Source organism: Nomascus leucogenys, chromosome 18 (genome assembly GCF_006542625.1).
Source record: "Nomascus leucogenys isolate Asia chromosome 18, Asia_NLE_v1, whole genome shotgun sequence".
NCBI classification, from domain to species: Eukaryota; Metazoa; Chordata; class Mammalia; order Primates; family Hylobatidae; genus Nomascus; species Nomascus leucogenys.
This window is the reverse complement of record NC_044398.1, coordinates 58,663,202-58,681,110: the sequence shown is the minus strand read 5'-3', so window position 1 is coordinate 58,681,110 and position 17,909 is coordinate 58,663,202. Positions and strand designations below refer to the sequence as shown.

The window sequence follows — 17,909 nt, the reverse complement described above, 5'->3', positions numbered from 1 at the left end:
GGAGAATCCCTTGAACCTGGGAGGCGGAGGTTGCAGTGAGCTGAGATCGTGCCATTGCACTCCAGCCTGGGCAGAAGACTGAGACTCCATCTCAAAAAAAAAAAAAAAAAAGAAAGAAAGAAAAGAAAAGACACAGTTTGCCATGTTGTTAGTTTACCCTGATGATTTCAGAATGTGATTCCCTTTTGAGCTGCCACTGTCACAGTGCCTGGACATGTGGCATCCTTTATCAGCTAGAGGCTGGTAAATGTTTAACCTCTTGGCCAGCCCTTTTCTGCCACTAGTCTGTCTTTAGGCAGAACTTCAGAGAATCAAGCCAATTTTAATATCAAGCCAGAATTTTTAAATAAGATAAATAGTATGGTTTAGCATTCAAAATAATTTACTAATGATTCCAGCCTGTCTTGTACTGGCTGTGACTCTGCTGTTTTTGTGGCATAGATAATCAAGAAGTGTGTTAAAAAGGCTAATGGGTTCAAGATAATAATGATGTAATCTCTTCCTTTCTTGAAGAAAGAAGACGGATAAAATCATTATTACCTAAACTATCTTGTGGAGTTAAAAACAGAACGCATATTCGAAGGAAACGAATTGTGGGAGGAAAGCGAGCACAACTGGTAAACTCGCATGAAAAGTCACAATGCAACTGCCCAGAAACAGCCTAATTTGGGGGGAAAGGGGGCAGGAGGATGATGTAATTATAAGAGACTGGGAGTCTTGCCATGGAAATATCTTAGGGCTGTTTGTATCGCTATCTGTTAGAATGGCAGTGACCACACAAATGTCTTTTACAGGGAGACCTCCCATGGCAGGTGGGAATTAAGGATGCCAGTGGAATCACCTGTGGGGGAATTTATATTGGTGGCTGTTGGATTCTGACTGCTGCACATTGTCTCAGGTAAAATATGTCTTCAATACATTTTAGATTTCCCGAAACAATGAAAGTGAGTAATAGAGATTGTGGCAGATGATAAAGCATATCTGAAAAAGGTATTGACAAACTCCACTGTATTAATTGCAAAGTATCCTCTGGTATTCGCAACTGGAATTCCAGAGGCTAATCCCGTAGAATCTACTGTGTCCTCCACAGACCAAAATTGCTGATCTCACTGGCAAAGGCAGATCAAACCCATAGCTGCCAAATTACTTCACCTGGCTTATTTGCAGAGTGGGAGAGTGGGTAGGTACTACTTACATTTTGTTCTCCACTGTGGCCTACCTATATTTTCTTTACTGTGTGGCTCAAGAGTCAGTCATGTTGCCATACCTAGTTTTGATTACTTGTCACCTAAAATGCAATGACTTTGCATTCCTCTTAGGATAAAAATTGAAACAAAAATTTTAACATGGCCCATGAGGCCCCATGTAATCTGACCTCTGCTAACCTTTGCCAATCTCATCTTGCCCCACAGAGCCACCTCCTGCTCCCTCTTCCACCACCTCTACTCTGGATTGCTTTCTGCTACTCAAGTACATTTGCCCCCTCCTGCAAAGGGACCTTCATATATTGTTTCCCCTGCCAGAAATGATCTTCCTTACCCTTTTCCCTACTTAGTAGTACCGTTTGTTCAGATCTCAGCTCGATCTTCACTTCCTTAGGGAACCTTCCCTGACTCCCTTAAGTCAAAGCCCTCTTGATAAGTTCTTAAAAGCCCACATACTGTTCATTCCTCTCACTTTTCATGGTAGAACGTATTATCTTCATCAGTGTGATGATCCATTTACTGCTGCGTCTTTCCCTAGACCCTGAACTCCATGAAAGCAGGAACTGTTTCTGATTTTGCTCATTTCTGCATCTCAGTGCCTAACACAGTGCCTGGTACATATAGGTTCACACTAAGTATTTGTTGAATAAATTGACTAAATAAATAATATTTACAACCTATGATCCTGAAAAACAATCAAAATTAATATGAAGGACAGTATTCTTGGAACACTATAAACAAAAGCTTCCTGAACATCTCATTATTTCCTAGGACACCACCTTTTAAGGTGATTACCTGAATCACCCTTATGTAAAGATAAATTCTGTTCAATTAATGCTGTTTGAGAAAGCAGAAGTTATGTAGATCAGGGATACTCAACCCCTGAGCTGCAGACAAGTACTGATCTGTGGCCTGTTAGGAGCTGAGGTGAGTGGTGGGCAAGCATTACTGCCTGAGCTCCACCTCCTGTCAGATCAGCAGCAGCATTAGATTCTCATAGGAGTGCAAACCCTATTGTGAATTGCACATGTGAAGGATCTAGGCTGTGCACTCCTTATGAGAATCTAATGCCTGGTGATCTGAAGTGAAACCGTTTCATCCGGAAATCATCCCCTCCTCCCCCGAGTTTTCTACGGTTCCATGGAAAAATTGTCTTCCACAAAACCTGTCCCTTGTGCCAAAAAGGTTGGGGAACACTGATATAAATAATACATTTTTTGAAAAGATTTCCATTAAATTGTTTAAAAATAAGTTTTATTGCTTAAGAAAAATCCATTCTGTAAAATAATTTGTTTGGAAATGTTAGACTATGAGGTCATAATTTAGCACCCTACTTCTAATCAAACCAAAAAACAAAGCTATAATACTTTGCCGAAGTGACTCTATACTGTTCCATGAGAAGATGATGGTAGATGCCTGATTTGCTTGAAATTATGAGTTGAGAGGGTGGAGCCAAGATGGCCGAATAGGAACAGCTCCGGTCTCCAGCTCCCAGCCCCAGCGACACAGAAGACGGGTGATTGCTGCATTTCTGCTTGAGGTACCGGTTTCATCTCACTAGGGAGTGCCTAACAGTGGGTGCAGGACAGTCGGTGAAGCGCACTGTGCGCGAGCCGAAGCAGGGCGAGGCATTGCCTCACTCGGGAAGCGCAAGGGGTCAGGGAGTTCCCTTTCCTAGTCAAAGAAAGGGGAAGCAGACGGCACCTGGAATATCGGGTCAGTCCCATCCTAATACTGCGCTTTTCCAACGGGCCTGGAAAACGGCACACTAGGAGATTGTGTCCCGCACCTGGCTCAGAGGGTCCTATGCCCACGGAGTCTCGCTAATTGCTAGCACAGCAGTCTGAGATCAAGCTGCGAGGCGGCAGCGAGGCTGGGGGAGGGGCGCCCGCCATTGCCCAGGCTTGCTTAGGTAAACAAAGCAGCCAGGAAGCTCGAACTGGGTGGAGCCCACCACAGCTCAAGGAGGCCTGCCTGCCTCTCTAGGCTCCACCTCTGGGGGCAGGACACAGACAAACAAAAACTCTGCAAGAACTCCCACAGACTTAAATGTCCCTGTCTGACTGACAGCTTTGAAGAGAGTAGTGGTTCTCCCAGCACGCAGCTGGAGATCTGAGAACGGTCAGACTGCCTCCTAAAGTGGGTCCCTCACCCCTGAGCAGCCTAACTGGGAGGCACCCCCCCAGTAGGGACAGACTGACACCTCATTCAACCCGGTACTTCTCTGAGACAAAACTTTCAGAGGAACTATCAGACAGCTGAATTTGTGATCTCACGAAAATCTGCTGTTCTGCAACCACCGCTGCTGACACCCAGCCAAACAGGGTCTGGAGTGGACCTCTAGTAAACTCCAACAGACCTGCAGCTGAGGGTCCTGTCTGGCAGAAGGAAAACTAACAAACAGAAAGGACATCCACACCAAAAACCCATCTGTACATCACCATCATCAAAGACAAAAAGTAGATAAAACCACAAAGATGGGGAAAAAACAGACCAAAAAAACTGGAAACTCTAAAAAACAGAGCACCTCTCCTCCTCCAAAGGAACGCAGTTCCTCACCAGCAACGGAACAAAGCTGGATGGAGGATGACTTTGATGAGTTGAGAGAAGAAGGCTTCAGACGATCAAACTACTCTGAGCTACGAGAGGAAATTCAAAACAACAGCAAAGAAGTTAAAAATTGAAAAAAAATTAGAAGAATGGATAACTAGAATAACCAATGGAGAGAAGGGCTTCAAGGAGCTGATGGAGCTGAAAGCCAAGTTTCGAGAACTACGCGAAGATTGCAGAAGCCTCAGTAGCAGATGCGATCAACTGGAAGAAAGGGTATCGCTGATGGAAGATGAAATGAATGAAATGAAGAGAGAAGGGAAGTTTAGAGAAAAAAGGATAAAAAGAAATGAACAAAGCCTCCAAGAAATTTGGGACTATGTGAAAAGACCAAACCTACGTCTGATTGGTGTACTGAAAATGATGGGGAGAATGGAACCAAGTTGGAAAACACTCTGCAAGATATTATCCAGGAGAACTTCCCCAATCTAGCAAGGCAGGCCAGCATTCAGATTCAGGAAATACAGAGAACGCCACAAAGATACTCCTCGAGAAGGCAACTCCAAGACACATTATTGTCAGATTCACCAAAGTTGAAATGAAAGAAAAAATGTTAAGGGCAGCCAGAGAGAAAGGTCGGGTTACCCACAAAGGGAAGCCCATCAGACTAACAGCTGATCTCTCAGCAGAAACTCTACAAGCCAGAAGAGAGTGGGGGCCGATATTCAACATTCTTAAAGAAAAGAATTTTCAACCCAGAATCTCCTATCCCGCCAAACTAAGCTTCATAAGTGAAGGAGAAATAAAACACTTTACAGACAAGCAAACGCTGAGTGATTTTGTCACCACCAGGCCTGCCCTAAAAGAGCTCCTGAAGGAAGCACTAAACATGGAAAGGAACAACCGGTACCAGCCACTGCAAAAACATGCCAAATTGTAAAGACCATCGAGACTAGGAAGAAACTATAGCAACTAACGAGCAAAATAACCAACTAACATCATAATGACAGGATCAGATTCACACATAACAATATTAACGTTAAATGTAAATGGGCTAAATGCTCCAATCAAAAGACACAGACTGGCAAACTGGATAAGGAGTCAGGACCCATCAGTGTGCTGTATTCAGGAAACCCATCTCACGTGCAGAGACACACATAGACTCAAAATAAAGGGATGGAGGAAGATCTATCAAGCAACTGGAAAACAAAAAAAGGCAGGGGTTGCAATCCTAGTCTCTGATAAAATAGACTTTAAACCAACAAAGATCAAAAGAGACAAAGAAGGCCATTACATAATGGTAAAGGGATCAATTCAACAAGAAGAGCTAACTATCCTAAATATATATGCACCCAACACAGGAGCACCCAGATTCATAAAGCAAGTCCTGAGTGACCTACAAAGGGACTTAAACTCCCACACAATAATAATGGGAGATTTTAACACCCCACTGTCAGCATTAGACAGATCAACGAGACAGAAAGTTAACAAGGATATCCAGGAATTGAACTCAGCTCTACATAAAGTGGACCTAATAGACATCTACAGAACTCTCCACCCCAAGTCAACAGAATATACATTTTTTTCAGCACCACACCACACCTATTCCAAAATTGACCACATAGTTGGAAGTAAAGCTCTCCTCAGCAAATGTAAAAGAACAGAAATTATAACAAACTGTCTCTCAGACCACAGTGCAATCAAACTAGAACTCAGGATTAAGAAACTCACTCAAAACCGCTCTACTACATGGAAACTGAACAACCTGCTCCTGAATGACTATTGGGTACATAATGAAATGAAGGCAGAAATAAAGATGTTCTTTGAAACCAACGAGAACAAATACACAACATACCAGAATCTCTGGGACACATTCAAAGCAGTGTGTAGAGGGAAATTTATAGCACTAAATGCCCACAAGAGAAAGCAGGAAAGATCCAAAATTGACTCCCTAACATCACAATTAAAAGAACTAGAAAAGCAAGAGCAAACACATTCAAAAGCTAGCAGAAGGCTAGAAATAACTAAAACCAGAGCAGAACTGAAGGAAATAGAGACACAAAAAACCCTTCAAAAAATTAATGAATCCAGGAGCTGGTTTTTTGAAAAGATCAACAAAATTGATGGACCGCTAGCAAGACTAATAAAGAAGAAAAGAGAGAAGAATCAAATAGATGCAATAAAAAACGAAAAAGGGGATATCACCACCGATCCCACAGAAATACAATCTACCATCAGAGAATACTACAAACACCTCTATGCAAATAAACTAGAAAATCTAGAAGAAATGGATAAATTCCTCGACAAATACACCCTCCCAAGACTAAACCAGGAAGAAGTTGAATCTCTGAATAGACCAATAACAGGTTCTGAAATTGTGGCAATAATCAATAGCTTACCAACCAAAAAGAGTCCAGGACCTGATGGATTCACAGCTGAATTCTACCAGAGGTACAAGGAGGAACTGGTACCATTCCTTCTGAAACTATTCCAATCAATAGAAAAAGAGGGAATCCTCCCTAACACATTTTATGAAGCCAGCATCGTCCTGATACCAAAACCTGGCAGAGACATAACCAAAAAAGAGAATTTCAGACCAATATCCTTGATGAACATTGATGCAAAAATCCTCAATAAAATACTGGCAAACCGAATCCAGCAGCACATCAAAAAGCTTATCCACCATGATCAAGTGGGATTCATCCCTGGGATGCAAGGCTGGTTCAACATACACAAATCAATAAATGTAATCCAGCATATAAACAGAACCAAAGACAAAAAACACATGATTATCTCAATAGATGCAGAAAAGGCCTTTGACAAAATTCAACAACCCTTCATGCTAAAAACTCTCAATAAATTAGGTATTGATGGGACGTATCTCAAAATAGTAAGAGCTATCTATGACAAACCCACAGCCAATATCATACTGAATGGGCAAAAACTGGAAGCATTCCCTCTGAAAACTGGCACAAGACAGGGATGCCCTCTCTCACCGCTCCTATTCAACATAGTGCTGGAAGTTCTGGCCAGAGCAATCAGGCAGGAGAAGGAAATAAAAGGTATTCAATTAGGAAAAGAGGAAGTCAAATTGTCCCTGTTTGCATATGACATGATTGTATATCTAGAAAACCCCATTGTCTCAGCCCAAAATCTCCTTAAGCTGATTAGCAACTTCAGCGAAGTCTCAGGATACAAAATTAATGTACAAAAATCACAAGCATTCTTGTACACCAATAACAGACAAACAGAGAGCCAAATCATGAGTGAACTCCCATTCACAATTGCTTCAAAGAGAATAAAATACCTAGGAATCCAACTTACAAGGGATGTGAAGGACCTCTTCAAGGAGAACTACAAACCACTGATCAATGAAATAAAAGAGGATACAAACAAATGGAAGAACATTCCATGCTCATGGGTTGGAAGAATCAATATCGTGAAAATGGCCATACTGCCCAAGGTAATTTATAGATTCAATGCCATCCCCATCAAGCTACCAATGACTTTCTTCACAGAATTGGAAAAAACTACTTTAAAGTTCATATGGAACCAAAAGAGAGCCCGCATCGCCAAGTCAATCCTAAGCCAAAAGAACAAAGCTGGAGGCATCATGCTACCTGACTTTAAACTATACTACAAGGCTACAATAACCAAAACAGCATGGTACTGGTACCACAACAGAGACATAGATCAATGGAACAGAACAGAGCCCTCAGAAATGATGCCGCATAGCTACAACTATCTGATCTTTGACAAACCTGACAAAAACAAGAAATGGGGAAAGGATTCCCTATTTAATAAATGGTGCTGGGAAAACTGGCTAGCCATATGTAGAAAGCTGCAACTGGATCCCTTCCTTACACCTTATACAAAAATTAATTCAAGATGGATTAAAGACTTAAATGTTAGACCTAAAACCATTAAAATCCTACAAGAAAACCTAGGCAATACCATTCAGGACATAGGCGTGGGCAAGGACTTCATGTCTAAAACACCAAAAGCAATGGCAACAAAAGCCAAAATCGACAAATGGGATCTCATTAAACTAAAGAGCTTCTGCACAGCAAAAGAAACTATCATCAGAATGAACAGCCAACCTACAGAATGGGAGAAAATTTTTGCAACCTACTCATCTGACAAAGGGCTAATATCCAGAATCTACAATGAACTCAAACAAATTTACAAGAAAAAAACAAACAACCCCATCAAAAAGTGGGCAGAGGACATGAACAGACACTTCTCAAAAGAAGACATTTATGCAGCCAGAAAACACATGAAGAAATGCTCATCATCACTGGCCATCAGAGAAATGCAAATCAAAACCACAGTGAGATACCATCTCACACCAGTTAGAATGGCCATCATTAAAAAATCAGGAAACAACAGATGCTGGAGAGGATGTGGAGAAATAGGAACACTTTTACACTGTTGGTGGGACTGTAAACTAGTTCAACCATTGTGGAAGTCAGTGTGGCGATTCCTCAGGGATCTCGAACTAGAAATACCATTTGACCCAGCCATCCCATTACTGGGTATATACCCAAAGGACTATAAATCATGCTGCTATAAAGACACATGCACACGTATGTTTATTGCGGCACTATTCACAATAGCAAAGAGTTGGAACCAACCCAAATGTCCAACAACGATAGACTGGATTAAGAAAATGTGGCACATATACACCATGGAATACTATGCAGCCATAAAAAATGATGAGTTCGTGACCTTTGTAGGGACATGGGTGAAACTGGAAAACATTATTCTCAGTAAACTATCGCAAGGACAAAAAACCAAACACCGCATGTTCTCTCTCATAGGTGGGAATTGAACAATGAGAACTCATGGACACAGGAAGGGGAACATCACACTCCGGGGACTGTTGTGGGGTGGGGGGAGGGGGGAGGGACAGCATTAGGAGATACACCTAATGCTAAATGACGAGTTAATGGGTGCAGGAAATCAGCATGGCACATGGATACATATGTAACAAACCTGCACATTGTGCACATGTACCCTAAAACCCTAAAGTATAATAAAAAAAAAAAAAAAAGAAATTATGAGTTGAAAATTTATATGAGGCCAGGTGCGGTGGCTCACGCCTATAATCCCAGCACTTTGGTAGGTTTGAGACCAGCCTGGGGAACATAGCAAGACCCCATCTCTACAAAAAAAAAAATTTTTAATTAGCTTAATGTGGTGGCACATGCCTGTAGTTCTAGTTACTAGGGAGGCTGAGGTGGGAGTGTCTCCTGAGCTCAGGAGTCAAGGCTGCAGTGAGCTATGGTCACACCACTGTACTCCAGCTTAGGCAAAAGAGTGAGACCCTGTCTCTGTTTTAAAAAGAAAGAAAGGAAGAAAGAAATTTGATATGAAAATGTAGTGAAGCATAAGAATAGGCAATATTTAGCTCATTCACCATTTCAACAGGATTTTAAAATAGCTACTATGATCCAGATATAATAGTAGGCATCAGGGCTGCATAAATGAATCAGACCCCATCTCTGGCTTCAAGCAGCACAGTCTAGTGTGAGGAAAGGCATGTGAACAAATAAATACAATGCAGTGTTAGGATAAAGTTAGTCTTAAGGGTCAGGATAATGACTGCTGTGGCCTTTGCCCTGAGAACCTCTAGGGTTAGCAGAGTAATGACTGTGTGTGGTCCAACTCCCTAGTTCCTTAACTACATTTATGGCAAGATGCTGTCTGGTCTCTGCTTAAACATCTTCAGTGACGGCGCACTCACTCCAGAGGCAGCAAACTCATTCCACTTCTGGGCATCTCTAGTTGTTAATGTGTTCTTTATGTTCCTCATATTAAGCAGTTACATGGATTATTCCTAGCTTTATCATTTACCATTGACCTAATTCTGCACTAAGTAAATTTAATCTCATTGCTTCATGACAGCAAGGATTTACAAAATTCTGGGGAAATGAAAAAGGTTTTTAAAAGGGAAAAATATAAAAGTGAAGTGTCAGAACTCCTATTTATATTTTTTCTCAATATATTTTATTTCCTTTTTTTTTCTGTTATAGAGCCAGTAAAACTCATCGTTACCAAATATGGACAACAGTAGTAGACTGGATACACCCCGACCGTAAACGTATAGTAGTTGAATACGTGGATAGAATTATTTTCCATGAAAACTACAATGCAGGCACTTACCAAAATGACATCGCTTTGATTGAAATGAAAAAAGACGGAAACAAAAAAGATTGTGAGCTGCCTCGTTCCATCCCTGCCTGTGTCCCTTGGTCTCCTTATCTATTCCAACCTAATGATACATGCATCGTTTCTGGCTGGGGACGAGAAAAAGGTATATGTTTTACAATTTGTTAATCAGAAGCCAGGAGTTGGAAATCAAAGAGAATAGAAATGTATGGGAGCTAATTTCCTAGCACTCAGAGAGAAGCGTAACATCATATCCAGAAAAGTAAACATCCAGCCATGGCTGGCTTCATGGGTTTGCAGCCTGTGCAGCTGCCCAGCACCCCATTCTCAGAAGGCCCCAAGGCTTGATTTATTGCTGTGCTGTCACCATCATGAAATTCTTCATAATTTTTGAAATGGCCCCATTCCACATTTCCATTTTTCACTGGACTCTGCAAATTATGGAACCAGTCCTTATCTAGGGTTTCAAAGGTCATATATATTCTCTCTATGATCCTGAGGCAAACTTTGAAGGGTAGCCATTCACCAAGAAAAAAATATAGAGACAGGGAGACATACAGCATGGACTGTTTGGATTTGTTGGGGAGATGTGGGTAAAAGATAAAAAGGTTTACAAAGGGATAGCCTTGGTGTATGTTGATTCGCTAATGCCCACAACCCTCCTTCTCACTCCCCTCCTCCCTCTTTCCCTGTTCCCCAGGCCCTACCCTCTCTACAAAGAAAAAAAGAACATAAGGAATTCATTTTTTGAACTTCTAAGAAGACTTGAGGTGAACACTTCATACGAATAAAAGATGTGGACACTCACAGACAAATTATTAGAAAGATCTGCTGAATTAGAGATTAGATTAGAATTAAACTAGCCAACACCTTTCCCTTCATCTTGAAGATTTAACCTTGGGCTGGGCATAGTAGCTCATGTCTCTAATCTTAGCACTTTGGGAGGCCAAGGCAGGTGGATCACTTGAGCCCAGGAGTTTGAGACACTGTCTCTACAAAAAATTTAGAAATTAGCTGGATGTGATGGTGTGTACCTTTAGTCCCAGCTCCTGGAGGTTGAGGGGGGCTGAAGTGGGAGGATCACTTGAGCCCAGGAGGTTGAGGTTGCAGTGAGCCATGATTGTGCTACTGCAGTCTAGCCTGAGTGACAGAGCGAGACTCTGTCTCAAAACAACCACAAGTATAACAGAAAAGATTTAACCTTAAAATTTAGCTTCCTTTCAACATCTTAAACTCTCTTTGTTAGCAGAAACTCTAAGTACCTTCATTGCATTGGTCTTGCAGACTCATATTCCAACACATTCATTATAATTGCCACATTGGAAGGTGTAAAATATATGTAGAAATTAATCTGGATTTGTGGTATGTCTGAATACCTAAAACTTCTAAAACACCAAATTGTATTAGGAATTAATTCATCAAGAGAGTATTGTGTCCTTATATTTGTTCTGTTTTTTTAAATCTTTTATTACGTGCATTTACAAGTATACACAAAAATAGAGATTAAAGTATAATAAACCCTTACTTATCCATCATCCAATTTTCACAGTTATCAGCATTCTGTTATTCTTGTTTTATCTCCCCATATTAATTGGGGTCTCAGTGGAGCAATTAGGAAGACTTATTTATAACAGGGTTCATTACAAAGATATAAGTAGGGGGTTGGGGAATCACAGGGGCTACGCAGGTACCCAGGACTAGAGGTACCAGAGCTGTCTTAACTCCTGGATCTGAAGGCGGAAGAGTAGGAGAAGTTACTAGATGGAGAAAAAGTCTCAGGCAGAGCAGGCTGCCTTGAGAGAAGCAAGGATCTTGAGCTGAAGGTATAGCCAGTCCCAATCTCACTAGCCTACCTCTTTCCTTGCCTCCCTCCGGCTAGGGTACTCTTTGTCTAAAACCAGCTGGGAACCAGAGGCCACAGGTCAGGCTCTTAGGGCAGGATGCAGGGCATTGAAGGGTGGAGAATGGTCTAAGGCACATTCAGGAGCTATTCAACATATTCCCCCACATATTTTTCCTGGAGTATATTAAACCATATCCCAGATGTCATATAATTTCACCCATGAATACTCCAGTATATATCTTCACCAGATAAGGACACAACACCATTTTCATACCCAATAAAATAAAGCCCATGTTTAATATTCCTCATTTATTTTTAAAAATATTTTTATAATCAGGTTATTTAAATCAAGATCCAAACAAAGTCCACACATTGCATTTGGTGGCTATTTTTCTTAAATCTCTTTTAATCTAGAATAGTTACCCCTTCCTTTAATTTAAAATTTAATCATTAGAGAGAATGGGTAATTCTTATTTTAGAATTACCATACCTTGAATTTGGCTAATCACATTCTTTATCTGGATTTTTTTTTTTGAGACAGGGTCTTGCTCTGTTGTCCAGGCTAAAGTGCAGTGGCACAAACCTAGCTCACTGCAGCCTTGAGCTCTGGGGCTCAAGCGATCCTCCCACCTCAGCCACCAAAGCAGCTGGGACCACCAGGCCTGGCTAATTTTTGTATTTTTTGTAGAGATGGGATTTTGCCATGTTGCCCAGGATGGTCTCAAACTCCTGAGCTCAAGTGATCCTCCCACCCTGGCCTCCTAAAGTCCTGGGATGAGCCACTGTGCCCAGCCTGATCTAGTATATAACATGTTCCCATATTCCATGTACTTCATATAAACTGATAGTTAGATATGTCCTTAATCAATGATCAAAGGTTTAACACATTTATTAATAATGGTTTAACACATTTATTGAGGATTTACTATGTCTGCAAGATAGCAATGCTAAAGTGCTAGGATTTCACTGATGGAAAATATGGACCCAGTCAACAAACAAGGGGATGAATAAGTTCCATGGCTGAAAGATGAAGTCCAGCTCTCAAGGGGTTTACTGACCACCTTAAAGTCTAGTAGTTAAAATTCTGCCCTTTCGCTGCCTCAGCTACCGTCGGAGAGCTGCCTCAAGAAGCTTACAAGAGTGCCAAGGCACTAACTATCTCCTGGGCCATTAAGAATTGCTCACAGTTTTAAAGGCTTTTCCCAAATTAGGGGAAATAAGAAATTACTATTTTTAAAAAATCTCTTGTTCTAAGGAAGGCAGGTATCTTGAGACTAACTTGAAGTAGAGCTTAAAGGAAAAAAAAAATAAACTCCTTCCTGGCTGGGCACAATGGCTCATGCCTGTAATCCCAGCACTTCGGGAGGCTGAGGGGGGCAGATCACTTGAGGAAGAAAATCCTAAATCCCCTTTTAAATAACTTCAAATCACTTAGGAGATGGATTTTTCTTCTCAGACACACAAAAACACACAAACATTGATAACTTCATATGTATTTCCTTTATTTGAAGTTCTTATATTAAAACATTGTTTTCGCTTTAACAAACATTCTCAAGGAAATAAGGGACCATAAGAAGATAGGAGGTATTTATGTGAAAAGACCTTATCACTGATTCCTATCCAATTGCCTGACTGAGTTCTGCAACCAAAAGGGAAAGATTTATCTAATTCAACTTAGGGTACCAGCTCTTTATTAAATGAGTGTGACTTCAGACCATATGTTCAATAGTCCCCCTTGACTATCCATTCAGTTTTAGAAATAGAGATATATGATTAAACACGCTAAGAAAGTGTCCTCAAAAGTTTATGTATATTGAAAACTATACACCCTTTCATAATCCTAATGGTTTAAGTTATAAGAGTATGTATTTAGAGTTCTCATTTGTGACTTCTAAATATTTGCTTTCTCACTTTGTTTAGATAATGAAAAAGTCTTTTCACTACAGTGGGGTGAAGTTAAACTAATAAGCAACTGCTCTAAGTTTTACGGAAATCGCTTCTATGAAAAAGAAATGGAATGCGCAGGTAAGTGCCAAGTGGTTTATCCAAGATGTCAAGATGTATGTATTTCCCCTATCAAACATCTCCTCCCACCACATCAGCCTCCATGCTTTGGGCCCTAATTCCCTCCATTTGGCCTTCTGGCTGTAGCACTCTCAAACTCTTTCAGTCCCTTCCCTGTAGCTCAGGTTTCTTCCTCTAATACTATGAGGAAAAATCCTCCTTAAGCGATTCTATAGCAGCACAGCAAGGTGACTAAGAGCACCAGCTCTGGAACCAGACCTAGATTTATATCCAGCTTTTACTAATTGCTAGTCATGTGACCTTGAGCAGGTTTCTTCATTTGTAAAATTGAGGATCATAGATAAGGCATCTGAGATGCAGAGCAGTTACATAATTTGTCCAAAGTCTTACAGACAAGAGGTGGTATACCCAGGATCAAAACTAAATTACTTTTAAATACAAATTCAAGTTATCTCATCTCAAATGAGATGAGATTTACTTCTATTTGGAAGTAAATTTTTCCCTCCATGGAAATCACAGTGCATTTCTTACACCACGGACTTCTTTGATAACATGGTTAAGCTAATTCTCCTGCCCAATACAACAATAGCAGCTCCTACTTTTGGAGGTGATACAAAGGCAGGCTAAGTACCAGCCAGTGTAGTGCATTTAGGTGCTTTATTGAAACCATTTCTAAATGGTGTATTACTGAAAAGGCAGTTATTGACACCCTATAACTTATTGGATACAGTGATTTAAAAATCTCAGAAAGTCATGAGTAAGAAGAAAGTGTCCTCCCATCTTGAAATGGAGTTCAGGATTACAGTGGACAAAAGAGGTGAATAGCACAAAATCTCCCAAAAGGGAGTATCATGGTCAAGAGGACAAGCTCTGAGGTGTGGTTGCCTGGGTTCAAGTCCAGGCCCTGTCATTTGTTAGCTGTGTGACCTTAGACAAGTTAAACTCTATGTCATAGTTGTTTCATGTATAAAATAGGGGCAATAATGATATTTGCCTCACAGGGTTGTGGTGAGAATGAAGACAATGAATCACTAATAAATATTTAGCACTCAGTAAGCACTAGGTAGTCCTATCATTTTCCCACTCAGCATTTGATGCAACTTTCAGGTTGCAATCTCATCTCAGTACTCAGTCGCATAAAGTAGAGAACACAGGAAGAACATGCGGAATTGGGGGAGTGAATAGAAGATTTGTAAAGCATTTTCCAACCTGCATCTCTGCAACTCTGCAAGCCCAACCAGGGACTCTAAGGAGAGCCCATGCTATTGCTGTCAGGAAACTGTAAAAAAGCTGAAGTCGTTAAATGCCATGGAGGAGGCATGGCAGCCTTGAGAAATGGAAGGAAATGTGTGATTTTCTCTTTCCCATTTCTTTCTTAGGTACATATGATGGTTCCATCGATGCCTGTAAAGGGGACTCTGGAGGCCCCTTAGTCTGTATGGATGCCAACAATGTGACTTATGTCTGGGGTGTTGTGAGTTGGGGGGAAAACTGTGGAAAACCAGAGTTTCCAGGTGTTTACACCAAAGTGGCCAATTATTTTGACTGGATTAGCTACCATGTGGGAAGGCCTTTTATTTCTCAGTACAATGTATAAAATTGTGATCTCCCTCTTCTTTCTATTCTTTTTCTCTCAAGAGTTCCATTTAATGGAAATAAAACTGTATAATTAATAATTCTCTAGGGGGGAAAAATGAAGCAAATCTCACTGGAGATTTTTAAAGGTCTCCACAAAGTTTATGCTATATCGGAATTTTGTTGTATAATTCTCAAATAAATATTTTGGTCAAGCATACAAGTTTTATTTATCAGAAAATTTTATTAAATTATCTCAATGCAGGAGTGATTTATTGACTGAAGTTACAACTAATTGAATAATGTTGGACTCACATAAGGTTGGGTTCAAATCCCAGCTCTATCACCTACTATGCCCTGGACAATTTATTGTCTTATTTGTATCTCCTTTTCCACCTATAAAATGGAAACTGGAATTCTGTGAAAATGAAACTACATGCTTATATAAATGTTTGGCATAGTACCTGTCACAGGGTAATAACTGACTTGGCAGCGCTTGTCCCATTTCCCTGCTTCCTCTTTCTTTCTTTCTTTCTTTTTCTTTCTTTCTTTCCTTCTTTCTTTCTTTCTTTCTTTCTTCTTTCTTTCTTTTTCTTTCTTTCTTTCTTTTCTTTCTTTATTTCTTTCTCTCTCTTTCTCTCTTTTTTTCTTTCTTTCTTTCTCTTTTCTTTCTTCTCTTTCTCTCTTTCTTTTTTTGAGACAAAGTCTCCCTCTGTTGCCCTGGCTGGACTGCAGAAGTGCCATCATAGCTCACTGCAGCCTTGAACTCCTGGGCTCAAGCAATCATCCCACCCCAGTCTCCCGAGTAGCTGGGATTACAGGTGCACGCTACCATGCCTAGCTAATTTTAAATTTTTGTAGAAAGGCATCTTGCCTTGTTGCCCAGGCTGGTCTTGAACTCCTAGGCTCAAGGGATCCTCCCATCTTGGCCTCCCAAAGTGCTGGGATAACATGCGTGAGCCACCACACCAGGCCCCTGCTTCTTTTAAGTACTAAAATTTCTTGAAAAATTAGCCTTTGCTCCCCCATTTCACAAGCATTCCTTGACCCTCTCTCTAAACCTATCCACAGATAATTCAATACAACCACCTACCTCCATGGTGTCAGACCTCACAGTCACTTCTGTTCTCATCCCAGCAGCATTATTCCCTCAGGGCATCACACTCCTCCCTCACTGCTGTTCTCAGCCTCTTCCTTCTGGTTGCTTCTGTCACTTTGCCTTTCCCTGGTAATCTCATCTAGACTACCTTTTAAATCCTGCCTACAGTCCGGTGACTCACAAATCTGGATCTTCAGCTCTGACCTTTCCTAGAACCTCAGATTAGTATATGCCACTGAACACTAGTATATACCATTGCCATGTGAACATCTAGTAACATTTCAAAAAAAAAGTGGTCAACCCAAACTCAACAGTTGCTCCTTCTTAACCTATGGAAAATAGCACCCCCCACCCCACCCCAAGGCTATTGTAGGTGCCCAGTCTCCCTCTGTCACACCGCCTACTTTAATCTCAGCATGGTACTTTTCTTCCCCCAGTGTATTCTGTTTTGAGGTGGGTTGTCTACCTCTTCTCAACACTGTCTCCTCCAACTATAACATAAGACACATGACAAGAGAGACCTCATTTGTCTTCCTTCTGGCTACATCCCTAGCACTTGCCTCATAGAGGCTGCTCAGTGAATAAACATTAGCTACTCTTTTTTTTTTTTTAAGCACGGCTATCTTTATCCTGAAGACAGACATATATGTTTCACATAAATATTATCTTTATTATTTTATTTAGGTAGGGCCAGTCTTGGATAGATCCCTGTTGGTTTAATAATATAAATACCCATTTTTACATATATTCCAAAATCAGTTACTGCCCAGATTTTCTTTTAAAAATTGTGGTAAAATATGCATAACATAAAAGTAACCATTTTAACTATTTGTAAGTGTAAAGTTGAGTGACATTAAGTACATGCCCATTGTTGTCCAATCATTATCACCATCCATCTGCAGAAAATTTTCATTTCCCCAAACTGAAACTTCATATCTATTAAACAATAACTCACCACTCCTCCCTCCCATGCTGCTCAGATTTTTCATCCATTAAATTCAGGAAAGTATTTGGTTATTTATTTCTGGGCTGTTCCCCTTCCAGTCGCTCATGCTGTTGCCATCAGACAGGATTGGACCAGAGTTATCACGAAGGCTTATTCACTCATGTGTTTGGTGCCTGGGCTGGGAGGACTTAGACAGCTGGGGCTTCTCAGATATGTCTCTCTACGCACTCTCCCCATGGGCTCTTAACATGGCAGGCCCGAGGGCGCCAGACTTCCTACATAGCAGCCGATGAGCCTCCCAAGAGAAACTGCGGAACCTGCATGGCCTTCTCTAACCCAGCTTTGGAAGTCACTTAGCATCACAAAGACCTGCCCAGGCTCAAAGGAAAGGAAATAACCCATCTCTTGATGGCGGCAGGGAGGAGGTGTATCAAAGAATTTATGGACATATTTGAAAACCACCTTGTCCTGACTCAGCAATCCTGGAGCAACGCA

At 40.9% G+C, this 17,909-nt stretch overlaps 1 protein-coding gene across 1 annotated transcript in view; it reads left to right on the top strand.

Moving 5' to 3' along the window:
* Window positions 1-15,592, top strand: part of CFI (complement factor I) — a 73,380-nt gene extending 57,788 nt beyond the window's left edge. The window contains exons 9-13 of the mRNA XM_030797947.1: window positions 514-617; window positions 795-898; window positions 9,791-10,071; window positions 13,690-13,794; window positions 15,174-15,592. Coding sequence (XP_030653807.1) covers window positions 514-617; window positions 795-898; window positions 9,791-10,071; window positions 13,690-13,794; window positions 15,174-15,391 — 812 coding nt within the window. The 3' untranslated portion in view covers window positions 15,392-15,592. The remainder of the gene's footprint in view (window positions 1-513; window positions 618-794; window positions 899-9,790; window positions 10,072-13,689; window positions 13,795-15,173) is intronic.
* Window positions 15,593-17,909: the final 2,317 nt, after the last annotated feature.